We start from the raw sequence: 27,744 nt of genomic DNA, 5'->3' as shown, positions 1-27,744 counted from the left end.
ACATATGGCTGCTACTTCTGCTCCACAGACAGCGCCATGGATTTATCCTCAGATACTTCAGAGCCATGGTCGGGGCCGTAGATTCTCTGCTACTACGGGGGGGGGGGGCAGGTCAACAAGCGCTATGCATTTTGGTCATGTTGCTAACAAGGCGCCTACTGTATGTCACATAGTAGAGTCATCATATTAGGTTCATAGGGTAGTGTTACATCAGATTTACAACTTTACTACATTTACAATAACTCCTGCTTTCCCTGGAGGGAGCACTCATTAAAAGTTTATGTACGGATACCTAAACTTAATTAAGAACATTTCAAGCCAAGACCTGGATTACTTTCTGCTGATGAAGCTCCACTTCATGACTTCAAAAACTTGTCAGTGCAGCTAAACATGTTCCATTGTGGTCCTCAACACGTAACAAAGTCCTAGACTTTATTGTGTTTTTATCCTCGATTGTATTTTATGTCTTTACCTGTGTAAGGCACACTTAATGCAATTTAATAAATCAAATCAAACTAACTGTTCTTCTTTTCAACAGAAATACAAACGGTATTTTCACTTTGACTATTTGAACTGATGTGTTGTTATTTGGTGTCTCCATAGCAACAGCATGCCAAAGCGGATAGCTTTGATCTGCTTCCTGTCTCTGGTCATGCTGATGAGCATCCTGGGAAACCTGCTGGTCATGGTGGCAGTCTGCAAGGACAGACAACTCAGGTGGGACAAAGCTTCTTTTTTTTTGCCCTTTCCGCTAAATATATTAATTTATCTTCCACATTACATACACACATCAAATTAACAAAAACTACAGATAACCAACTCTTTATATTTATAGTAATGTTACCTTAATTACTGTTTATATTGCCAAGCATCCGGCCATGCTAAAGCCACTTTTTCAAAAACTCTCCATACAATCTGCCTTACCAACATGCATCTTGCAAACTGTGGTACAGTACGTTGGTATTTTGAGAAGAAATGTGTGTGTGTGTCTGTGTGTGTGCGCGTGTGTGACAAAGATAGAAAGAATGTTAGAGAAGTAGAGCGAGAGAGACGTTTTTAAATAATGCATTAACTGCTTCTGAGACAGGATTTTAGAAAGTGGATTCTGAACACAGAACTACGGCAGGATGAACGGATATACTGTACATGTCACATAAACCCTGAACTCGATGCACAGAGCAGGGGGGACTTTTCTGCATGTTGAAGTTAGATGCGAATCTGCCACAGGGGAGAGCTCCCAGGTCATCCTGAGGATGGCTGCTCAATTGGGAGCCGCTGTCACCGCAATGATTCATTTATCTTCTTCTCCTCCTTTCCAGCTTTTCTTTTTTTTCTTTCTCTATTGCTTACTGTCTTTCTGATAGTTGGACTCCCCCTCTTTCCCTTTGTCTCCTTCAATGCTGTGGCACCAGAGAGCTCAGGGGAATCTTTGTCCCCAGGATGTGTGTGTGTGTGTGTGTGTGTGTGTGTCTTTAGGAACACTGATGGGTGACAAAGACACCGCTGTGATGTCTCACCTCCCTGAGGAGAGAACAATGATACTCCATCTATGTTTCTCCCTGCCTCATTTTCTTTCTGTCCACTGGGAACTACACACATAAACTGTCTTTACTCCTACTACACATTAATTCACATGCGTATATAAAGAAGACACACACATAGTACATGCACACACAAAGAGACATTAAGACATTGATCTGCTCAGGGGGACCAACAAAAACCAACAGAACTGTTCAGTGTTGGCAAAACAGCCAGCATCGTCCGTCAGCCTGTAGGACAGTTTTTACGTCCATTAAAGAAAAAAGTTATTCAGTACTTTTCAATTTCCTTTATTACCTCTGCCAGGGCCGATATGTGTGTGGTTTTATGTTTCTTTTAGGTTTCTATGTTCTCCCCATGTCTGCATGGGTTTCCTCCGGGTGCTTCGGTTTCCCCCCCCCCCCACACCACCATCAAAAAACATGTACTACAGTAGGTTCTCCAGTCAGTTTAGTGCCCTTGATCAAGGCTCAGGCTCAGATCTGGAGTTGGTCCTCGGGTGCTGTGATTGGCTGCCCACTGCTTTCTTGAGGGATGGGTGAAATGCAGAGAATGAATTTCTCTACATGTATGTGTATGCAACAATAAAGTATGTTTACCTTTTACTTTACAAGGAAGAACCAATTACTTTGTTGAGTGGATCTGAATCCCGGTGATACACACATTAGTTTTCACTTACGTTAACTTTGCGAGTTAGGGCATGGCCTAGGTCTGCGCTCTGAGTGTTTTCTGGTTTATCTTATTAGTCCTTATTAGTCCTTACACATTAGTGTTCATCAGTGTTTCAGGATGAGCCTCCTCCTCCTTTAAAAGAGTACTCCACTGATTCAGCATTTCACTTCTGCATCGTGGGACTCACGATGGAGAGGTTATCAACATCCACGCAGCAGAATGAGAGAAAAGAACATTTAAAAAGAGAGGAGAGGAAAGCTGGAGTGAAATCAGAGACGGAGCTGCCACTCAAACACATGCACAATCCGACAGCTAACATCTGTAGCCAACACACTGGATGGGAGAACAAACACATTCACACATTCACTGTGGACACACACAGCCAAACAGACATCTAATTACTGAAAATAAAACTAAATGTTAGAATGTCACCCCGAGGAGCCAGGGAAAATGTAGCAAGTAGTCGATATATAGGTGGAAACACAGGACAGCAAGTAAAGTTCTAGGATAGCTAGCACACAAATTCAGAGGCATTTCACACACACACACACACACACACACACACACACAGGTGTGTGTGTGTGTGTTTGGTTGTGTGTGTGTATGTGTATAGTGGACATTAGGCAGCTCTATAAGCAATTAAAGTGACAAATCTGCCTTCATGTGAGCTTTCTTTAGTCTTTAACATAACCAGAATCTTAGTTATGGGACTTATTTTGTCATCTTTTGTCTCATACTTTATTAGCATTTAAATGGCTAAATGCTAGAATGTATTTTTCTTTGGATTATGGGGATAGTTTGATTACTTTTTATTCTGACAAGTAACATTACATTTAATACTTTGTTACTCATTTTATTTTTCCTTTTTTCCTTCTCATATTCCCACAGTGTAACCTTGGGTTTCCTTTTGATTGGTGTCTTTTTGTAAAAACTAAATTCAAGTTTTAATACCAATATAAAAAACACAAGACACTGTCGTAGACAATACAGGATCCGACCACCTGATACTGGGATTATCTAGTCTGGCTATCACCAGACCAAGCCAAGCTCAATAGATTTGGGAATGAGCGTTGGTCGGGGGGGTCTGCTCTGTGTTTTCTCTGCACAAGAGGCACGACCAACGGGCGTAGTTCTAATGACTCTGTACTCAGGTGGATAGTCCTTCAACCAATCAGACCAATGACCCGGGGACGTAGAAGCGTCAGCGGCATCAACGGGTTGCTGCGCTTCGGTGGCGTCGGTGTAAACAAGAAGCTGCTGGGTTGCTTCTCTATTGTCATCGCGTTATACCAGCCAATAGCGCGGCAGATAGATAAACCAGTTTGTGATTGGTTCCCCCAAAATAAAGTCTACTCAGATTGGCCGTAAAGGAATTTAGAACATTCAGCATTAAAATGCTAAGATGTTAATATGGTTTCAATACCGTTAGCAATATTTTCCAAAAAACAAAAATTCTACTGTTGCATAATGCCTTTTATTGTAGTTTTGTTTATACTCCCACTGTGTCATTTTATTGACATGTTTTTAGCCTTGACATTTCTCCAGCTGGAGAAGACAGCCATGAACAGTCTTAGCATGTGTTAGCTATAATCACAAATAAAGGAAAAAAAGGGTTACACTTTACTTGAACACTTTACTACATAAGAGTGAAATGTCACTGTCATGAACGTTCATGACATTCACTTCTTTTAGTAAGTGTCGTTCGGTTTTGTCATGACAAGTTAGGGTTAGGATTAGTGTTCATGTGTCATGATTGTGTCATGTCACCCTTAGAGATGCCTTCAAGTAAAGTGTTACCGAAAAAAACAAGGTTCTTTTCCATGCTACTATTCTTCTAATCTTTGCTATATTTTCTTGCCAAATGCCATCATATCTAATTCCTCTACTTTCCTTGTTATTCAATTCACACCAACTTCCCTGTAACCCAATCCCTTTTAATAAAGTTTATTTATTCTCAGCACTTTAAGCTAAACATGATATGTCATCCTAACTAAACATGACGCCTCCCGCTCTGGACAAGATAATATATTTCTAAACTGTTCTGAATTACAGCCAACACTGCTGTGCGTGTGTGCATACATTATTTATGTGTTTCTGCATGCTTTCAGACATCTATTCATAGGTGCGTGTGTGTTTCCCATGCGTGCATGTGAACACGTGTGTGCATGTCCAACATGATTTACGTTTGGGCCCCACATGCAGCGGGCGGAGCAGACAGCTGCTTGGTTCCAGCACTGACAGTCTGTTTGAAGGCTGTTTGGGTTAGTGACAGGCAGATGGAAAACCCTCACAGCCATCCGCTCTTACTGAAGCTATTTATAGACCGCAGACCATCCATGCTGCAGAGAGCGTGGACAACAGGTCAGCTGACTCTTTCACTGGTTAACTGGTCGACTGGTGTTGTTTTTCTCTGAATGCAGAGCTTTGCCAACCAGACTAAGGACGAGTAGATTAAAGACCTACCAGTTTAGTTGGTTGAGACTATTGATTGTAACAATTCATCAGACAGAAATTCATGATTTAGATTGATTTATCAGGAAGGTTACAATACAGCCCCTTTTAAAGTCAACTGGCTGACAGTGTTATACTTTCTCTTATGTGTCCACAGTTCTGGTTATTGTCAAAGCACAAAGCTACACAGGAGAAATCTGTGTGTGTGTGTGTGTGTGTGTTTGTGTGTAAGAGGGACAGAGAGAGATGCAAAGACAGTGAGGGTGGAAGAGTGTTTATGGATGTGTGTGGGTGACAGTCTGTGTGTCCCAGCTGCATAATGCACATGCATCAGAACCTTGTTTTGAGTTGTTAGTTATTTCATACTGGGTAAAGCAACAGCTTTAAATGTCAGCCTGCATACCAAATTTTATTTTATTTTTAAAGGTGGTATTGCTGTGCGGACTATTGTTCCACAATGCAATGCACAAATGAAAATACTGTAAAGGAGCAACCAGCAGCTGAATAAACTTGACGGTTTGTACCGAGATGTGACGTCTTTGAAAAACTTAAACAATACGTAATAAATAATTGGAAAATAATTTTGATGTTTATTAAAAAATAAGTGTTCAAATTTAAAGGTTAACCTGATAACCATACTAATTATTGTTTTCTGTCAAAAAAAGTTTGATGTTGTTGTGTGCGTATTTAAAAATAAAGTGTCAGCTTTCTATCACGTCTTAAATATTGATATTGGAATTGGCCTCTAAAATCCAAGTTTAGGTTAGGCAAAGTATACTTATGTTTGTGTGTGTGTGTGTGTGTGTGTGTGTGTGTGTACTACTTGTGCTACTTCAGTGTGTTTTTCTTGCCCAATTTGACTGTGGAAGTTAACACACTGAAGGTCAACACCTTAGTGAGGGTCCACACCTTCATGTCAGCATGATCTCTGCCGACCTCTCCTGGACAGCAAACACCCCAGCTATCACCGAGAAGGCCCAGCAACGCCTGCCCTTCCTGAAGAAAGAACGTTGACAAGGAGCTGCTAGCAACCTTCAGCCGCTCCACAACGGAAGAAACTCCAGAGCAACACCGCACAGAGGACCAGCCGTGCCCCCTCCCCTCCTGAAGGATGTCCATTTATCATCAAAGACTGCCTCCTTTCTGCCCACCCCCCTGTTCTAACCTTGACAAATAGACTCAAGAACTGCTTTTTTTCACAAGCCATTACCACACTGAACTTACACAGTCACTAACACAAAACACACACACACTCCACATTCAGACCATGTGCAATAACTCTACTGTAGTACTTTGAGTGTTTATATTTCTTTTCATTTATGATTGGCTTGTTGTACTATTTATTTCTTACCATTTTAGATTTAGACTGCTGCTAAAATTTTTGTTATAACTCGTCTGATTCTGAACATATAGAAAAGATTGTTGTTTATATAGCTGTCTGCGCATCATTGTTCTGATTTAGAGTCTACCCTACAGTTTGATAGACAGTAAAATAAAGCATAGTGGTGGAAGGGAGTGAATGCAGACCAGGGACTGCAGATGAAAATTAGCCTGCATGGCTGAATCTGGCACATTAACGTGTTGGACTCTGTGCTCTTTCCGATGAATCTGTGTTGTCCTTTTTGAATAAATACATCTTATGGAATATGATTTTTAACAGCCTGATTTGGGTCGCGGTTACTCACTGGTAATTTATAATTGTCATTCACACTGCAGCTGCAACTTTGTTTCTCTGTTCACTCTCTCCCACACTGAGTACAAATGACGTACTTCACCTGAAATACCCAGTTTAAAGAGGAGCGGCTCATTCACACACAGAGCGCATGTGGACATCCAGTGGATCACCTATAACGAAGAGATTTAGCACATGCACAATATTACATGTTTTCCAAACGCAATGAATTAGCAAATAAAAAATACGAACAAAAATACTTAAAGGACCCAAATTATCACTTAAATTATACATGATGAAAATCTGTGTTTTCATAGTTCCCGGGACCACCGCTAGTTACAGTCTAACCCAGAACTGGCAATTTACCAGCGCCTTGTCCCACAGACCAATAGATTTTATGAGAGTAAAATACTTCTTGGGGTCCATTTTATTGTAATATTTGTCTTTTTATCTCAGCAATACTTTTTAGTAACAGCCCAGTACCTGCTGGTGACAGCCATATGGCTAAGATAAAGTAAACCAAATTGTATCACTTATAAAGGGATCAAGACTCGGCAGGCTGTTAGGTGCAGCAATCATGGTGGACTCGGTGCTCAAGGCTCTTTGATGATCCTAATGTTTGACCTATTTGCAGTGAATCCACCGTAATCTCTTTCTGTCTCTGTGGTTTCACCTCATTTCAAGTTTGGGTGTTTGAGAAGAATGGAGCGTTTGATGCCTTTTCTCAACTTTCTCACCTGCACAACTCTGCATCACTCCTCTTTCTGCTCCCAGTCCATGGGAATGTGAAGATGGATGTTTTTTTCCCCTATCTATGTTGTTGTTCTTGTCCAGTTCTCCTGTTTTGTGAGTAATGGAACCAATATTAGATTTTCCTTTTTCCTCTTAGTGGTGAAAAACAAACCTACAACCTGAACTTTTCCCTTTCTTTCATGCTTCTGTTAGCCTTTGATTTCGAATATTGTAAAGGTAATTTTGAAAATGCTCTGCTTTAAATGAGACTTTCCAACCTGACTGCAGATATCTGCTCCCATCCAAACAGCATTACTGAGGTCCAACAGTGACATTGGGTGATGAGGTCTGGCTCACAGTCGGCGTCTCAGTGCATTAAGAGTTGGATGGGGTAAAACATTTAATTGCAAGGAAGGATTGTGGAAAAGGTGACCTGTGCTTTCTTCGGTGTGTGAAGTGTCCTTTTCTGTATGTTGTCATCCGGACCAATATTTTTCTGTTTAAATCAAAAATTTGATTACAAAAAAGGAGTTGGATGGGGTTGAGTTCAGGGATCTCTGCAGGCAAGACAGGTTGCATTTCTTCATGGTGCTGTCTTTGTACATGGAGCATTATCATGTTGAAACAGGAAAGGGATAAACAAACCCTTTCACCACAAAAGTAGAAGAACCTTATTGTCTTCAGAGGAATTCATTCCGTGCACAATGGTGAAGAAAGAAAGTGGCGGGCGTTGTCTTCTGCTCATCAAGAACCCCATTGTCTAAAATGGCATTGTATGGTGCAGCATTAAGGTTTCCCATTATTGGAACTAAGGGACAAAGCCCAGACTATGAAAAACAGCTTCAGGATGAAAAATAATATAGCATATAAAAAACAAACTACTCACTTAACATTTGAGGCGGGGAATAGGCAACGGTAACGTATTTGTCATTCATATTTGATCAGCACCGCCTAGTTTCTAAATCTGATCTGACTTCCTCAGCCTGGTGGGTGTCACTGGACACAGTATGCCATTTATGTTTGCTACAGGCGTTGTATTAAACCCATATCAGATAAACGGTTGTGATAGGTCCACCCATGTTCCGGTCGCCTGGGAATCTGTCTGTTGGGGGGCCAGACGTATCTGCCAGCACAAATGAAATTTGTCTGGTTCCTAAGCAACCATTAGCTTTTTCGGAGCCTTCAACCACATTTCACTGTTTTTTCTATTTTCTGAGGTATGAACTTTGGTCACAAATTTGGAATTAACTAGGAATTACTTTTTTTGTAACACAATGGTGTACGGAGAACGTATAAATCTAAAATAAGTTACGAGCTGTAATGGCAAGATAGAAAGCAGATGTAAAATGGTAGAATGGTTCAAAAAAACTGCAACTGGCTCCAAACAGGAACTATTGGGAAGAGAAATTTTGATGAGGAGGAGAATATTTTGAGCGGTCCTGTTGGTAGTCGCTTCCTAAGCAGTCTCCACAGCACCTGCTAGCATCAACCGATGCAGAACAGTAAGGAGATAGGACCTGAGTTACATCAAACCTTGGATTCAGTTGGAGCGGGATAAACTGAACTTTTTTAGTTTTTTTAACATAACTATGTCTTCCCTTAGCCTGCATATAGTCCCCCAGTGGCTAGAAATGGTGAAAGGTGTAAACCTAGCCCTGGCCCGACCTCATAAAGGGCAAGGTTACCTCCCCTTTCTCTGTTTTGCGCTGCCAGAAAATTTGGCCCATCCATGAGTAAGAGAGAGACATCATGGCTTTCAAACGGGCAAAGTAGCAGTTGGTCAAAGCCACACCCCCACCCTCTACCTTGCCCCTCGTCTCTTTCCCTAAATAGCTAAAGACACTGAAATGGCACATCCTAAGGAAAGCTCATGGTGGGACTGGCTCTAGTGGCTGGAATTCTGCACCAAGGCTGAATTTTGTGAAAGAGACTTCAGATATTAATTAGGGACCACTATTGTCTATATATAACAGACTTCAGATACAGGATTAGGGGACCACTAAGGTCTATATAAAAGAGACTTCAGATACAGTATTAGGGGACCACTAAGGTCTATATAAAAGATACAGTATTAGGGGACCACTAAGGTCTATATATAAAGACTTCAGATACAGTATTAGGGGACCACTAAGGTCTATATAAAAGAGACTTCAGATATAGTATTAGGGGACCACTAAGGTCTATATAAAAGAGACTTCAGATATAGTATTAGGGACCACTAAGGTCTATGTGTAAGCATCCAAAAAGCACCTGTCATGGGACCTTTCACATTGGCCTTAATGGTGGTACTTAGAGAGCCTAAGATGTCTTTAGTGGTACGTGGTAGAAAAAGTTTGACAACCAGTGTTCTACTGAGTAAGTTGTTGCTGACTTTAGCTGTAGGCTGTATTAATTATCATGAAAAACACAAATTGAATGCAAACTGATTGTGAAGAACATGCCAACAAAACTGTTATTTATTTAAGAAATGTGATTCAATTAATATATAATTCAGGATTTCCTAAATGACAAAAATGCACCAAGATAAACCAACCCATTGTTTTCATGTTTTAATTGAAACATGTCTATTTTGCTTTCCTTAGCATTACTTTGAGGCCCACATTAAATCAACTGCTGCTTATTATATTTTGTTTTCGTGATTACGAGGACCTCTTGGGAGCTCTTGTGTTGTTTTTCTATAAATGCTTTTCACAGAGCTCTCTATCGTCAAGCCGCCCAAAAAATAAACACTTTTGTTACTGCCTAACAACAACTGCCAATCTCTCTCCCTCTCCATTTCAGTTACATGTGTGACTCAACAGCAACAGCGATGCCAATTTAAAATAGAAGTTTATAGAATAAACTAGAACCGTTTATTTATTCAAATCTCATGTCTTGTTTCCAATGAAACTGTCATGAAAGCAACGACACGTTTCATCTACTCCACTCGCCTTCCCTTTAATGATCTTAAAATGCATTTTGAACAATGATAATTTGTTATTGATTTGTTGGTCACAAGAAGGGATATTGATCTAAACTCTACTCTCGTTCGTTTCCCTCCATCAGGAAAATTAAGACCAACTACTTCATCGTGTCTCTGGCGTTCGCCGACCTGCTGGTGTCGGTGCTGGTAATGCCGTTTGGGGCCATCGAGCTGGTGCACCAGCACTGGATCTACGGCGAGACCTTCTGCCTGGTCCGGACGTCGCTGGATGTCCTGCTGACCACCGCGTCCATACTGCACCTGTGCTGCATCGCCCTGGACAGGTGAGACTTCCTGGTCTGGTTTGCATTTGGCATCAAAGACAACACAAGGGTTAAGAGGTGATGACAGGATAATGTTAGTAGTGTTGTCCGTGAGGTAGCAATGTCACAATAGTACTTGACGCTGCGCAGCAACTTGGCAAGTTGATTCTTCTCTGCAGAATGCTTTACTCTGGTGTGTCCTGTGACCAGAGTCTAATTGCAGGCTTTGTGATTAGAAAATCCCATTTTAACACATGTGATTTTATTGCAAACTCATTCCTAAACAAAATCAAAAAAGTAAAAGACATTTCCTTAACCCTTGTGTTCTCTTCCCATCAACCGTGCAACCTTTTGTGTTTCTGGGTCAAAATTGAAACCTTTTTTTAAACATTTTGGTCTTCATTTTGTCTTCATCATCAAAACCTTTGTTGCTTTCCCACCCTGATGTCTTAGTCAATTTCTTCCTGCGTCTTTTGAAGTTTTTGTGGGTGTTTTCTCCCACGTTTTTTAAGCTTTTTTGACATTTTCTACCCTTTGTTTCATAAAAAAAAGGTTTTTTGAATGCTATAAAATTAAATAAAACATACAAATTTAAAGAAAGCAGTTGGCTGGTCATTTATTTTACTTGGGTAGAGCGTTGTGTGGAACAATCTGCGTTATTTTCTGATAATTTGGTTGAAAGACACTTTTCTGATAATTATATTTTTTTCAAAATGGGTGAAATTTGACCCGAGGATAACACAAGGGTTAACTAAGCAAGCAAACTCCTAAAAAAGATGTATTAGTAGAAAACATACTGTAGAAAGTAGCACCCTCACCTTTCTGTCCACCACATAAAGTCTGAAACATTAAATCAGTGACTCTCCTGCCTCTTACTTTGATGGCATTGATACTAAGTCGAGGGAGAGGACGTACAGACGAGAGCAAGTGACTGTGCGGGATAAATTCTTTCAATTGCCTCTCAGCCAGAATGATGGAACTCATTTCAACACAGAGGAAAAACAAAAACAAAAAAAACACTTGAGCATTTACAGCACCTGACAAATTTCAGCACAGCAGCGGACATAAAGTTAACAGACGATTCAAACTGCAAGAGAACACAAAAAGAGAGAGCACTATAAAAGTGAGTGATGATGAACATCAGAGTTCATAAAATGCAGTAACAGTCACAAGAGAAGCGTGTCCAAACTTTTGACTGGTACTGTATGTATTTGGCCTTTGGGGATTTCTACACTGAAGGAAATCTTTGGACCGTTTAAGGTCAAACAAATGATGGGTAACATTGGGGGATAGTGGCACAACGAGAGAATTTTACAAATTAAACAAACCAAAGATGCCAAGCTCAGCAATTTTAAAGGAGGAAATGGTTTCTCTGTTTAATTATCTGGCGGAGGGTGTTTGTACTCGACACATCCAGCTGCCTCAGCATCCTGGAACAGCAATCTTAAAAAAATAAAAAGGGGATGTTCCGTGTGCTATTATTAGTTTAGCGTGCGGAAGTTCTTGCATTGTATTATAGATTTGTTTTCATAAATTCTGTTCTAAATTCTTTAAGAGGCAATCACCCTTCATAACCCACCCAAGTTCCCACTGTCCCCGATGAATCATATCACATCCACCAAAGATCTTCGTCCTTGACTAATTATTAGTGATATTAATTATTCATTATGAATATATTTTCATAGACCTGAGAGCATATGTGCTAGGTTCTCATTAAAATGGTGGACTGGTAATGTGATATAAACGAAACAGTGCTCTTAAGCTATAATAAATTTGGCATGTCAGTCAGAACAGGTGGAGTTAAGTAGACCAGCATCATCGGGACAGTGAGTAGCTTGTAAACCGTTAAGCTGTATAAATATAGATGCTCAGACCATTTGAGAATCTCATGTTTGTGGTTGTATTAAGTGCGACAGACAGACAGAGAGCATGAAATCTGTCCACATGGAAAACTGAGACCAAGAATGAATCAAACTGTCATTCAGTTAGATGCAGCAAGATACAACAGAGAGTCTGGAGTCCCATATGAAAGGAAAGCCCAGATTAACAGTACCGCTCAGTGTGTGTGCGTGTGTGTGTGTGTGTGTGTGTGTGTGTGTTTGTGTGTGTGTGTGTGTGTGTATGTGTCATTGCTGGGCTGTTATGTGTCTTCTTGTCATATTTTGGAGAGTTGCGTGTTTGTATCTTGGTGTGTCTGGGTCTAAGTGTCTTTTATGTGGTTTTTTTTTTTATACCCAACAGACACATATACAGATGCCAACATTCTGCAGAACAACAGAAACAATAGCACTACGGATTAAAACAAGGCATGGCAGATTTAACAATGTAATTGATGGTAATCCTTATTTCAGTACCATAACTTGGAACCATAGCTTCTTTTGTTTTAAACTTCATCTGCCAGGGTGAGATAAACGCTATCACAGCAACACACAAACAACAGAATAATGGATACTTGTTTTAGTGCTAAACCTAATTCAACCAGGGAGCATTTACTACACTCCAACAAGTCCTCCAAATCAAGGCGATGATATAGGTTCTTTATTTCCTACCCCCTGATACAACCCACAGGAGTGTTTCATGAATCAGCGCCCCTAGCGGTGGCAGAAAATAACGCCCTCATATCTCAACCACGCAACGGTCATGGTTTTAAAATTGTTGTTTACCATGTGAAAAGGTTGCAGTTCGGTTAGTTTTAGGCACAAAAACTACTTTAACTTTAGAAAAAGATTGGGGTTTGGGTTCAAATCAGATGTTACTTCACTTACAAGTCACTGCATGTGATGTGTAAGAGACGTAGCTCCATTTGTTCTGTTTATGTTGTTATTAGCTATGTTTCCAGACACACGTTATGGCTTATGCCATAAACGCTGATGGAAGCCTTATTTGCCAAAAAAATAATGTTGCGCTTAAGTTTTTGGTAATATTATGGTTGCAACCACAAAACAAAGAATAAGAAGACAAGTGGATGGAAACTGAACTAGTGTTAAAATAAAACTTGCCGTTTACCCGGGGAAAGTCCAGTGTTTGTTTGACGCATCCACCAACCCGTCTCCTTACGTGGAAATTTGGCGCTCTTGTACAGTACATCATCACCTTACTTCCTGCTACTCACGTCATAAATACCACAGCCACTAGTGGGCGCCGCAATTATAAATGTGAGAATAAGTTCCTTTTTCCAGACCAGGAAGACCAGGAAGTTCCTATTACCTTCTGTTTTCACTTCTTTCTCTCTTTTAAAAAAGTTTCACCCACCAGAATGGGTAGACCAACCTCTAGCTCACCTTAACACACACTCAAAGCGCACACAACCCTCGCTCCTGCTCAGTTTGCTGCCGACAGCCTACAGTAGCAGTTAAAGGTGACCGAGATGGGCATATTATCACTTCTATCAACTCAAAGCTTCTCTTATCTGGAATACAGCAGCAGGACATGAGAACGCTGTTAAAAGTGACAGGGGACGTGTCCAACCCAGTCCCTTGAATTTTGCCATTGCATAATTTCAACTCTGCAACTCCAGTAAAATCCAAGAGACTTCTAATTGACTTTCACACCGCATGGAAATGAATGGAATAGAAATGAAGCAATTGGTGCATGTAGGAATGAATACATCCAGACGTCTAGAACTCTGCTGCATGCATTTGAAATAGTCAGCAAAAAGTATCCATTATTTGTTGGGAAAGGAGCTAAAACCTGAGCCTGTTAAGGCAGAACCTCGGGGGGGGGGGGGCAGTAGCTCAGCCCATGGGGATGTAGGGCTTAGGGCTTATTATTATTATAATTATTATTATCATGATTATTAGCGAAAGAGGCCTGAGAGGCAGTTCTTTGCCAGAGGCCAAAGTCAGGGCAAAACACACTAATTAGAGCATCTGAGTTGCTCCCTAGGAACAACAGGGATTAAGTCCCTTGGGAGAGAGCACCTCAACCTTTCAGGGAGGAAAACAGGCCTTACTTTTGAAGAAAGTGACATCCATCTAAAAGGTGAAAAGGTTTTTGTGTCAGAAGCAGTCCTACTTTTTTTAAAAATAAAATCCTTGAAAGAGTACAGGTTGTTGCAGTAGCACTCAGCAGTATACCGTAGTTTAATCAATACAGATTCTTTATTTACTAGCAGGCCATGCAATAAACACGGCAGAGTTAGACTCCCGTTCCAAATATAAAGTCTCAAGCGGAAACTTTACAACAGTAGCTGCAGAGGTCAGCAGAAGCAGGCGACTTGTTACACTGCAACAGCCCTCTGCTGTAAGCTCTTTGAGCAGCTTTACTGTACCAAAGTATTAGGAACTGTCTTGGTCATAGGCAACATAAGCAGCTGATGTGCAAAAGGGTAAAGAGAAGAAAAAATATTCTAGATTGGCTGCTGGAGAATGTAATTGCAACATGAGAAAGATTTAAAAGTGCAAAGCAAGAGAGAAAAGGAATAATGAAATGTTTGAACGTGATCAAGTGTGTAGCCTTCCCTCAGTACTCATGAAACCTGTATGATGGTGTTCCTCAAGGATCCTTCCGGGGCTCTACTAATGTAGGCATTTCCCCAGAACTACCAACATGAAAAGATTCTTTGCGGAACTCTTTCTTTCTTGTGGATCCTCAAAGTGTTAACTTTCAGTGTCTGCTGTTACTGGCTCTGAGGTAAAAGAACTTTAATGGACAACAAATAGTTTGGCAGGCAGTGCAAAATAAACTCTTTTCCCTCGACCTTAGCGATGCCTCCAATGCTTGATCTAATGGTTAAGGCAGGGAGGAGACATTGAACAAAGACTTCTCTCCCTGCTTTAATACTACCCTCAAGATAGCTTTGAGCAAGGCAACAAATCCCTGCATACATCAGTCAAACAACTTCAATGTCCGACTGATCAGCTGTCTGAGCGGATGGCTGAAAATCTTTTATCTAAGCAGGATGTAGCTGTAAAACAGTCCCGCCAGTCATTCTCAGCCAAAGTAATAGTTGAGATGGAAGCTGAATAGGACGTATTTACAGGTCCCTCAGCTCTAACCAGGGAGTACTGGTGGTCCCACGCATGTGACCGTTTGTTTAAAGTGACGGTTCCAAACCTGTGGAGCGCCCTTGTCTTATGTCTTCTGTCCTGCAGTCTCTGTTGATGCTTTTTAAAAGTAGCTGAAAACGCACTTGTTTAAACTTGCTTTTGACTTATGTTTTTAACTTTGGGTTTTAGGTTTTAATCTTTCAAATGATTTTTATTGGTGTTTCAATTCATTATTCTTTTCAGATTTTCTGTTGCATATTTTCCTACTATATTTTTACAAATGTTTATCATGTGAAGCTCGTTGTGACCTTGTCTGTAAAAGGTGCTATAGCAGATAAACTAAAACATATATATATATATATGGTGCAGGTAGAACTTTCAAAGTAGAATTGATTTTAAAGCCTCGGCTTCCAGTGCTTCTGGCATTGTATGTTTTACGCTCTGAAGAGAAACTATAACACATGAACACAAACAGAAAGCAGCATATGCAGAAGGACAAATATTTGCAAGCACAAACACATATCGTGTCTGGATCTGAACAATTCTCTGTTTTTCTTTACATCAGATTTCTTGGTCTCTGATTGTCTTTAAGGAAGGCACTGCCTTGTGTCGCTTTGGAAGAAATGTTATTTAAGTTGTTGAAGCATGAAGCATCACGCTTACTCTTCACCGCTTTACCCACTTTCTGACATTATGAATTGAGCAATGGGTTATGATCTGCCCTTTTTGTGATGGAAAACTGGAAAAACTGGGATCTTTTTGGAGGTGGATGTGGGGTGATCCAGGGACAGGTAAAGAACTTAGTTGTGCCTTTGTTGAACAACATCTGAAACTTCCCTTCCCTCTGACACTGGGATTGGTGGTGCTGACTACCACCTCTTTTTGTAACTTTACTAAACAGATGAGTTTAACCCTTCTGTTGTCTTTGAGTCAAATTTGGCCCCTTTAAAACAATTTCTATATATGAAATATGGGTTTCTTGTTAACCAAATTACCACAAAAAATGTATTGAATCCTTTACAACACTCTTTGCAAATACAATTGATCAATTTCATTCCTGATTAAACTCATCTGAACATTCCTCTGATCTTAGCTATTAGTCAAAATAATTTATAATTTATTCTTCTTTAACTCAAATATTAGGTTAAAAAGGGACGAAAATGTCAAATTCCTGTCAGTTTTTGACTTGGGAGGACAACACCAGGGTTAATGAAGGGGCCGGACAGATACGCTGAGGTGGGAAAGTAGGCAAGCTTCTCTCTCAAGCGCTCTTTCTTCACCCCACCACCATCAGTTTTTGCATAGACAACCAAGTGGAACGCCATAAATGACGTTTTGTAGAGGCCGTTGAATGGTGTGCACCATTATACCCAGTGTGCAATTTGCCAGGGAAAAGACTTTTGCCATGACCACTTTACCTTGCAATTGGCCCTAAGCCCCATTATACTATTACATGTCAGTTACTCAAATGAGAAAGAGACAATGTCGTGTGAGTGTTGGTCTTCACACCAGCAAATCAATAGATTATTTCTTATGAGGGATTAATCACATTTTCCCCACAAACAATCAATACCACCACTAACAGGGTAATCGGATTTGGTGATGATTGTGCTGGACTGATACTGCTCCTACCACACAGACCCAAAGTTTTCTGAGCATCTGGTGACAACTGAGTGAAAGGCTCATGAAGAAATCCCTTCCAACATGTTTATGCATTTGAGGGGGGGGGGGGGGGGGGGGGGGGGGCTGCTGATTGTAGCTTCCAGTATTCTAAATCAAACTGATTGTATAAGAAAAGAGCCAAACAAGACAATAACAGACTAGGATAGTAAACACATTTTTGCTGGTATATTATTATTATCAGTAATATTATTGTTATTATTATTCTGAGGAATCTCTAAAAAGAAGCATCTGTTGACTGCATCACTGGAAGAGAAAGAGCATAAACACAGAAGGGAACAATGAGAAATCATTGAATCCACAATATAAAATAATTAAGAAGGGGAAAAGGACAAACATTTTAATCACATTTCCATTTTATGTGCGCATGTTCTTTCCGCAGGCAAATACTGTCACTGCATTCAACAGCATTCAATGTATTTCCTGACCCAAAAAATGAAATGCTCCGTTGAGCTGTTGACAGAGCGTTACAGAAACACAACATGGCGTAAAAATCAATGGAAAAACAAAAAGTCTGCCTGCTTGTCTTGGGACCCGTGGTGCTTGTGATGGTGGAACCGTCTTTTCCCTTGTGTTGACTGTTTTGACTTTGTCAGTTGTTGAGGAAATTCTGCCATGTTTGGTATTGTGACAAAAAAAAGATTCCATTTATTAGTTGTTTACTTATGTGGAATTCAGCCATCATTCATTCATACCTGTGTTTTTCCAACTGGGACATGTCAAAATGTCGGTTCTGTGAAAGCCCTATTACCTTTTCCTCATCCACGTCTCAGTTTGCCTTTTACTCAACAGACCTTGAAGCAAGTCAGGCGGTCACTGAAACTAAAACTTTGCTAAAACTCAAAATAAAAACACAAAAACACTGAAATGTAACAAAAAAACAAGCTGAAAACCGTAGAAATAAGTCAGCTTTAAACATCACTTCAAGCTGACTTGAAAAAAAAACTGTTGCCTCCGGTGTTTTTCGACTTTAAGAGGTTGGCTGACAGGCGACAACACAAGCTTGTGTATGCGAGAGAGAACGAGAGAGAAAAGAGAGCGATGCCAAGAGAAAAGAACGGGAAATGGAGAATAAAACAGAGAAGACAAAGAAGAATCAAGTGAGAGAACATAGAAAACAAGTGAACAGCTGCAGGAAAAGGCTTCTTATTCACCCACTGTCAGCTGTAGATGCTGAAAAGGGCTGAATGGAAATGAATTAAGACTAATAATACCAGAACCGCCACAAGTAGGATGTTCCAACAAAGAGGCAGTCGGTTCAGTGAAGAGGCTAACATACACGGAGACATTTGGATTGAGAAAACAACAGCGTTAAAACTGAGAGCTCTTTGTCTATCGACAACGTTTCCTTTACGGGGTAGTTCCAGTGGATATCTACCGAATGTCCCTCACCTTCCACTTTCTTTGTGTTGGCATTCTATACTCCGGGTGAAACCAAAACATTCTCCCAGCTAGAACCGACGATCAAATTATTTATGTGAACATTCCACCAAAACACTTACCTTCCTGAGGCTCTTTCGCAAAGGCACCGTGCCGTTGTCCTGCACACAGCGTGGACCAAGACGATTGTGATTGGTTTAAAGAAATGCCAATAAACCAGAGCACGTTATTCTCCCATCCCGGAATGCTGTGTGGACTAGCCAGTTTTTCCTCTGCAGCGCTCTGGAGGAAGGTCTGGCAATGGGTGACTAGAGAGCGCTAGACAAGGTGACTTTGGGAGAGAGGAAAATAGCTAGACACAGAAATAAAGACAGTTCTAGAAAGAGTTTAAAGATCCCATATTGTAAAAAGTGAGATTTCCATGTCTTTATCATTATATTGCGGGTTGAGGTGCTGTAACAATACTGTGAAAGTATCAAAGCGCTCAATCACAGTTGTGATGGCACATCTAAACTATATAGAGGTGGAACGCTGTTATAGTCATTACCCGGCTGCAATGATGGTGCAGAGACTCTGAGAGTGCAAATGCAGAAGACCCGCAACCGCTGACCAATCAGAGCACACTGGGCTTTTTTCTGTAGCCACTCTTAAAGACACAGGCGCCAAAACGGATTATTTCAGACAGAGGGTGAATACAGGTGTGTTCAGACAGACAGTATGAGAAGGATAGTGTGTTTTTTACACAAATGTTTTTAAAACATGTAAACATGTTCTAGTAGAAACCCAAAATACAATCTGAAAATGTGCCTAATATGGGACCTTTAAATATAGTTTTTATACATTGTTATTATTTTATAATTATTATTTTTTTCAAATAAATGGCATACTCTCTTAAAAGAAAAATGCAAATCTAAAATCCAAAAATCTACTGACTTTAAGACTTTAAGTTTCTAAATTCACTGTGTTTCTAAATTCATTAATTGTATTGCCAGGAAAACTGGTCTAATCCTCCCGTTAATCACACATCGTTGGTTTTGATAATTTGATTGCCGTTACAAAGTTTGAATCATTGCAATAATGTAACATCTGACATTATTACAGATGTACAGTGGGAGTAGATATCGGTAATTATGTAGTGCATTCAATTTTGGAATGCAGGATGAATGTTGCTTTGACTTTATTGATAGATGTGTGAACAAAGTTAGAGACGAGTGCTGCGAAGAGGATAAAGAAAGGATGAGAAAGAGGAGATGAGTCAACTGCGAATAAAATGAAATGATTTTAACACAGCGGTTATGTGAAGGACTCAGTGAGACAGTCATAAACTCAAGCGTAAAGTGCATCACCAAAAGCTGCCGTATAGAGTCAGAAAGAGAAATGGAGCGAGGGTGGGCTGGGTGACTTTGAAGACACAACAGGATGAAGACAGAAGCAGAGCCCTTCTATATGGCTTCTTGCTTTAATACGGTGCCTGCATTCATTCAGCATTTCATTGTCTCCTTTAGGCTGCTTCTCTGCATGAGACTCAGCCCCCTCTCTTGTCATTTGTCACCAAAAGGGTCCAAACATGCCAACATTGATTGCATTTTTGAAAAAGAAAGGGAGCAGATGCTGATGACTGACAGGATGGGGCTTACTGTTTAGGCAGTGTTAGCGTGTATTTCAGCGTTGCCCCCAGTTTCCTACAACTAAAGGTGTGGTTGTTCATCGTTATCACCGAGAGCCAGAGTGAGTTGTGTCTTCTGTCCTAACATGTGGCCTAATTAGCTGCATTTGACAGCCTCCACCTGGCTCCACCAGCACCAGGTGGATCAAATCAGTCTGATCAGCTGGCTAACCCCTAAAGACAAAAAAAGAATCAAGGTGATCCAAACCACTCTGTGTTGGGTTGAACCCTCATGTTGACCCATTTTCCCATATCAATGTTCTTTTTAACTACCCAATTGTATTTACCCAAAATAACATGATTGATTCCACACTGATTGGCTAGTACAAATCTCTTCTTTCATTAATTTTGGGAGGTCTCTTTAAATTTTCTAGCATTTGAAAAGCATATTGAAGTGCTTTTGAAATAGTATTGAGTAAAAGTTGACATATTCCAGTCTGATTATCCATCAACATCCATTCCTTAAATTTAATCCAAATACTTTCTAATTTCTGTTTTTCTAACCCAAACATTAGGTATAATTTCCTATAAATTAGGTTTATTGATCACAAATTCCAAAAATAACTGTAAAACTAAAGTTAATAAGTTAGTGTTACAGAGTTAAAAAGGGACAAACATTAAAAAAAGCATCAAAATTTCCCTTTTGAAAAAAGGGACAAAAACATGTGAAAAATGAATAACATTGATAAAAATTAATTAATTTTCGATTTTGACAGGACAACACATGGGTTAATAGTTCAAGCTATCCCAGAGACTAAACTCCTACTACTTCTACTACTAAACTTCTTGTAACTCAACTATTTATACATAGCATCTTTCATGCAAGCATGCAGCCCAAAGTGCTTTACAGAACAAAGGTAAAACACACATGAAATATGAAAACAGAAATAAAAAATCAAATAAATCAAATAAAGTAATTAAGCAAGACTAAAAATTTCAACAATAAGACAATACAATGTAAAACAAATAAAAACAAACAGAATGAAATAAACACCAGTTTAAAAAAGGATTCAAACACTTATGAAATAGTGTTGTAATAGTATTATGTTCTGTATTTGTTTTCCCTGACCTTCTTGAAATTGCGCTGTCGCCCTGATCAACTCTAATGTTCTCCCTTGTTGATGGAGCAGAGTATTAGTGCAGGCAGCACGCTGCAGACATAGAGTACATGCATTAGCTGATCGTCATCAGCTGTTTTGTTTGTTTGTGTCTCAGAGTAGTACTGCAGGAAGACCAGTTGTCATTTTGATGATCTGACTTATTTGTTTCTGAATATTCAATATTAGCACACTTAATTTTTAAATGAATCTGTTTGAGTTTATTCATGGTTTTATGAGCGCCACAAAAAAAGGTAGTAGACAGCTGTCAAAGTGCAAAGTGCCAAATGTCCCTCGGTACTGATTTTATTTATACTTTGACACATTACATTTGCCTTATTCTGTTTGTAATGTTTATGGACAAATAATGCACTATAGAAATGGGAGAGTGTTCACTAGACAGCACAGGAAATGATTGAAAAGCAAAAACTTTGATATGATTTTCTTTTTGTAAAGTAGGGTTTGTGTTTCCTCAATTTGGAGCATTTATGTTCAGCGTATTCTCGTGAACAGTTCCGTAAGTTATCGTAGGAAAATCGTCTCGTTAGAGATGAGCCAGGTCTGCACATAATCGATCACCGGCGATCGCCGCCAGTTGCATGCTGGTTAGATTTGTGTCCGACTTGATCTTGACTTACTCTTACGTCATGCACACGAGGACAATGATCACATCACGAGATCTAGGCGGCCGCAGTTGCCTTTCACCGACTGCAAGACCAAGTAGAGCATGCTGGGAAACGCCGGCCTCTCAGCTGATTTAACAGCTGATTGGTTCAGAATCGGCTCAACATGACGTTGTTTTATACAAACTTTTTATTGATTTTGAATCGGAGGGATTATAATTGCCATTTGTCTGACTTAAAGGCTTATTCTGTACAGAACACGTGTGGCTGATAGTGGCGTTTAGAAGTCAGAGAGACTCACATACAGTCTTTTGTTAACTAAAATTAGCAACAGATCACAAGTAGAGCATTTTGAGAGCTACTCAGTCATAACAAAACAACTGGAGACTTGTTTACAAGCTGATATGTGGGTCTGATAACATTTTATTAAATCAGAATTAGCAGAACTAACCAGAAGTAGGCAGGGTTAGGCTGTATTCACCTCGGCAGATATCAGAACGGCCCTTATATTTTGCGTGATGCACCTTTCCCATGCTGTTTGGTGTGAGGCAAACTGTTACACGATGCTTAACTTTGAGTAGCTTTTCAAACAACTGGTTCATGGGAACTGGCTGCTGTGTTAGCATACGCCTTGTACCAGTTCTCATTGGTGCAAATGATGTTAGTAAATTAGTTGTGTACAGTATCTACTGCAAAAATCTGAATTATATACAACTGTACATAATGCCTTTTAATAGTACGACCCAACTCATTTGTTTTTGTGATTTGTGTGTACAAAGCTGCTTTATGTTTTAACGTAATGGAGGATGTCTAAACCTAAGTAGGCAGTAAGGAGGATTTCAACCTTCTCAGGGTTTAGGTGAAGACTAAATCTGATGTTCCGCAGCAGCGTTGGAACGTTGAAAACAACAACATACTTTGGGTTTGGCTGTTCTCAGAAACCAACTTCCATATAAATAATGTCTGAATAAAAATGTCAGAAATAAACAGAGAGACATATTTTGTAGATCAAAAGGAAACGGGGAGTGCCCATGGTCAGGACACGCTGCCATTCAACCGCGCTACGTCTGCTTCTAATCTTTCCCAGGTCAATGTTTGTGTGTGTGTGTGTGTGTGTGTGTGTGTGTGTGTGTGTGTGTGTGTGTGTGTGCATACAATGCTTTTGTGCATGTGTGTTTTTTGTATATGGACATTTATATTCAGAAAATTCAAGAATTCATACTTGTGCTGGAATCCATTTGCAACCTTTCAACACGTCTATTTTGGCAATTCAAATAGAATGGGCCTCTTGACCTTTTCTAATGCCACAGCACATGCAGACCACACACAGCACACACAGCCTCCTCCAAATTACTGCTGGCTGCAAAATGCCACGCACCGCGAGAAGGTAATGAGGTAGGACCGTAGCAGGGGAGGCAGCAAAATATCAACAGTGCCTGACAATAGGCATGAACTGGATTAGCTTTAATACTGCTGCAGCAGGTTGAGTCGACCATCTGAGGATGAGCAAAGGTTAGAAAAATGTGGAAAGTCAGGTCTTCTGGAGAGGATATGTTTGGGAGTTGGAGGATTAATATATAATCAAATCATCAAACTAGTGTTTTTATGAATAATAAAGTGTTTGGATAAGAGTATTAAAGCTAAAGGAATTGTCTCTTTAACCCTCGTGTTGTCTTCTCGCCGACCTGCACATTCAAATGAAAGAGAACGTTTTGGTTGTCTTTTTTGGCCGTTTTTGTCTTTCCCCAAATGTTTTTGTCACTTTTTCAACGTTTGTCGACTTTTTCTGAGCCTTTGAAACCCAAATTTTGAAACCTTTTTTGTATTTACATTTGTCACTTTTTCACATTTTGTCACTTTATTACATTTGTTCACATTTTAAATATTTTTCTTTTTTTTATACATTTCTCACACAAGTTATTTTATCAATTATTTGTCCTCCAAATGCTATTAAATTGACCAAAAACACCCAAATTCAATGAAAGTAGTGAACTGATAATTTATTTAATTTGTGAGGGATGTTGTAGGGAACATCCACATTACTTTTTTGGGAAAATTTGTTTCAAAGAAACGCAAATTTCTAACATAGAAACTTTTTGAAACAGGTTCAAATTTGAGCCAAAGACACCAGGAGGGTTAAGCACTTTGGTACATAGAACTCAGAAAAGCATGATGGTGTGGTGTCCATCAACTCTTGAGACTCTATGAGCCTTTTAAGCTGCTAGATCTTTCACTTTCTTCACCAGCCAGTTTCTGAAAAACAAAACTAAAACTAAAAAAGCTTTGTGGGTTTATTAGAGCTTGTTAGTTGAAAATAGCAGCCGGCTGCTGCTGTTTATTCGGCTTGACGAGAGTGCTGACACACATTAAGTGTCTGTGCCTTAAAAGCAAGTAAAGCAAGAGAGGCAGAAGGGAGTGGACACATCTTTGCCATTTGGAGTGACTTATGTACCATTTTAAGCTTCCACTGGTGTTTTCACTTACGTCGCCTGATTAGACCTCGTCTCAAGGCTGTGGTGGCGTTCCTGACTGGAAGTGACTGACAGCTCCTTCGATCTCCTCTTAGTTTGTTGGATTTGTTGAGGTGAGACAATTTCTACTGTTGCCATTAGTAATAGAACAAAGAGTTTTAAGCAAAGTTCCATACAACTTCATCCCTTAGTGACCAGAAGGCTAAGTGTTTTTTTTAAAGAGTAAGATGAGCAAAATTACCTTATGAGGTTTGTTTAAAATGATCCAGTACTGGCTTCCTTGTAGAAAAAGACCCTAGTGGTTCAATAGGAAATGGCAAGGCAAGCTCATATGTGTAGCACAATTGATACACACTACACATACTACACATACAAATATTCTGAATAAATAATTGCATTTCTGCCCTTGCACGCAAAAACAAAATCCTAAACACACTGATGCATGACATGGATGCACACGCACACACATCTGTAAGAAGTGCAATGGCACACAGAAGCACAAACACAGACACACAAAAGGGTGGAGGTCTAAGTGGCTCGCTTGGTTGACTTCATCTGTTTCCTATCACACTGGAACAGTTCTGTGCGATCAGTATGTGTGCGTGCACACACACACACACATATGCACACATACATACACACACGCACACACAAACACAGTCATTGACCAGGACAGGTACAATTGCAGATGTAGAGGATGTGTTACAGTGAGCAATGCAGCATTTGCCATTTGAGCTTTTAATACCCATCTCTCTTTCTCTTCCTCTCTTTCTCTTTTGGGAACAGAGTCTGTTTATTATCCTCTAGTTCCTTCCTCTGTTTCCTGTCCTCCTTCTTCTACTTCTTTCATCTCTTTCTGCTTATTTTCTTCCCTTTTTTTCTTTATGGTCTTAAACATTCCTTCAATGCCATCTCTCTCTTCCTCTTTTCCTATTCTTGCCCAGCTCTGCTTCCTCTCTTTTCACGCTGCATCTCTCTCGCTCCTTCTCCCTCTCCCTGTGCTCATTATTCCTCTATGATGCATGCTATTCCATTTATGCTGTTTAGAGCCAGCTTCGCCTGAGCCATATCGCTGCATGACAGCATGCTGTTTCCTGCTGCAGTGTTTGATATCAAGCTTACACACACACACACGCACGCGTACACACACACACACACACACACATACATATTTTATATATATATATATATATACACAAAGTCAGAGCAGATGTGTCTAAGTGTATTATTGAATATGTTATAAATTAAGTGAGGGAGAGACATGAATTTAAAAAGTTCTTATTCAAAATAATCCTGTTGTACAAGTCCAGGCTGCTTGGTTTTTGGCGTCAAAGAGAGAAATATAGCAAGCAGGGCAAAACACATGAAGAGAGTGTAAAACAGGGGGGGGGAGTGAAAGTGGACAAAAGAAGAGACAGATCTGGGTCAGAAGGACTGAAAGAAATGGGTTGTTGAATTTAAATGTTCCTTAAAGATTCACAAACACATGTCTGAATATGTAATTGTGCCATTTTACGAGTTGGGAATAGTTCTTCCAACTTTGCTGTGTTTAAAAACTTAAAGTTATGTTGTTTTACTCTTGTATTTAATTGCTTTGAGCATTCAAACAATATTTTTTTTCAAGTTGGAAGCATTACGTTAGTGACTTTGTCAGGGATTTGTTGCTGCACCCACCAGAACATTTCTTATAATGTACTCGACTGGTTGTCAGAGACAACTGTTGTAACTAACTAGGTCACTCTACATGCAACATGTTCCTTTATAAAATTTCTTACTATAAACTCAAGCGTAACTCTCGCCAAATGCAACCTTGGTTTTTTTTTGTGAATGGACCAGAGTCAAACTTTAATTTAAACGCATAATAACGACGGAAACGCCACTTTTAAGATTCACCGTAATTTTGTTTTTGGTCAGATTTTGATTGGGAGTGCTATGGGCCTTTATATGATAGCATCAAAATCAACATTTTCAAAACACTAAGGTTTAACAACAAGCAAAACTTTGCTCAAAGTATCATCAGGAGCTCTAAGCATTAACTTGAGCATGTACACAGAGTTTATAAAAATGTGTTTGCGTCCTAATAATGCAACAGTTTGACTTGTGTACACTCACAAAAACACCCTAGGTTGCATTTTGGTGAGAGTAATGCTTCAAAAAAGGGCCCAAAGTTTTTTGTAATTTGTCAGTTTCTTTTGTCAGCTTTTTTGCCTTTTCTTTAATTTGAACTAGAGCTTCTATGACCTCCGAAACACAGAAGTTGTCCACTCTCTCTCAAAGGACAAATAAATGTCATGGGGGGACAATTGATGGGCCGTAGTAGCTGAGACACTGAATGTCCCATCTGCAGAAGCCAAGGCCATCTGAAAATTTGACTAACAGTCCTAAGAAGAGGAAATTAGTCTCAGGCTTTTGGGTGGACTGTGATAATGCCAGGGCAGTTATTGTCCTCTTGTTAGGTTTTACTCAATTTTCAGATATCAGATAAGCTTTAGAAATGGAGACATAAATGGTGAGAATTGCCGATTTAAAAAAGGATAAAAGGTTGAAAGGTGGAGGTTAAAGTAGAAATTAAGATGATGGACCAGAGAGAGAGCTTACAGAAGGGATACAGATATGAAGTTAACAAAATGAGGCAGAGAGAGTCAATGAGAGAGGGATTCAAAGCAAGACAGAGACATGAGCAGAAAGCGAGGGAGACATTTGATTGTTAAAAAATGTTCAAGTGCTTAATTGTTGGTGTTTAGCATTTTTGCAAATACATACTTGGCAGCGAGCGCCTTCTTGTCTTGCCAAAAGAGCTCATTAAAAAAGGAAACCAGGGACAGAAATAGAGCGACTGAGGCCACATGTACACGGGCGTTTTTAGACCCGGCCCAAATACTGCTGGTAACAGACTCTCTTGCAGGACTTCAACATGTTGACATGTACAAAAACTCTTATGGTATTGTGGAACAGAGGCTGTGGAAGTTACTGCTACATAATCCAACTCTACCACGCCACTGTTTGGATCTCTGGGAAGAGAAATCCAAACTATTACCACGTATTGCCTTAGGCATCAACAAAGACAGTGAAACACAGATCTTTGGGATTGTACCTTACATTTTTCTATCTATAACTTTTTCTAATGTTCACCCTTTTTTTTTCTCGACGGTCCCTTACCCCAAAAAACGGCCATGTTGGTTAACTGTGCAAGCACCTTAACGACACCTATTTACATTTGTTATTAGGCGGCGACCCTAGTGGCCATAATAATTACTACAGGAGCAGACGAGGAAGTAGAAAGGGTCAAACAAACATAGGACTGTAACCCAGGAGACCGGTGTTGGGTTTGAGGTCTTAACCTACCACTACACTCCATAACCCTGCCAGTCAGATTACCATGAAGAGGGTGACCCGTGTCCCTTGTTATTTTTTTCAGACATTTTTACCATATGATGATCATATACCTGATCCACTGTTTTTAACTCTCCCATCATTTTTCCAGCCCTTTTAGTCACTCTATCAATCCTGGCCTTCTCAGTTACCACAGCATCCCCCCCCCCCCCCCC

At 39.9% G+C, this 27,744-nt stretch overlaps 1 protein-coding gene across 2 annotated transcripts in view; it reads left to right on the top strand.

Moving 5' to 3' along the window:
• The window catches only part of htr4 (5-hydroxytryptamine receptor 4), a 159,372-nt gene that overhangs the window by 80,380 nt on the left and 51,248 nt on the right, over positions 1 to 27,744 (top strand). For both annotated transcript variants that reach the window (XM_034883417.1, XM_034883416.1), the window contains exons 3-4: positions 604 to 717; positions 10,112 to 10,312. In XM_034883417.1, the coding sequence (XP_034739308.1) occupies positions 604 to 717; positions 10,112 to 10,312 (315 nt within the window). The remainder of the gene's footprint in view (positions 1 to 603; positions 718 to 10,111; positions 10,313 to 27,744) is intronic.

This window comes from Etheostoma cragini, chromosome 10, assembly GCF_013103735.1.
Source record: "Etheostoma cragini isolate CJK2018 chromosome 10, CSU_Ecrag_1.0, whole genome shotgun sequence".
In the NCBI taxonomy this organism is placed as follows: domain Eukaryota; kingdom Metazoa; phylum Chordata; class Actinopteri; order Perciformes; family Percidae; genus Etheostoma; species Etheostoma cragini.
Note: the sequence above shows the minus strand (reverse complement) of the source record. Positions and strands in the feature narration are given on the sequence as shown.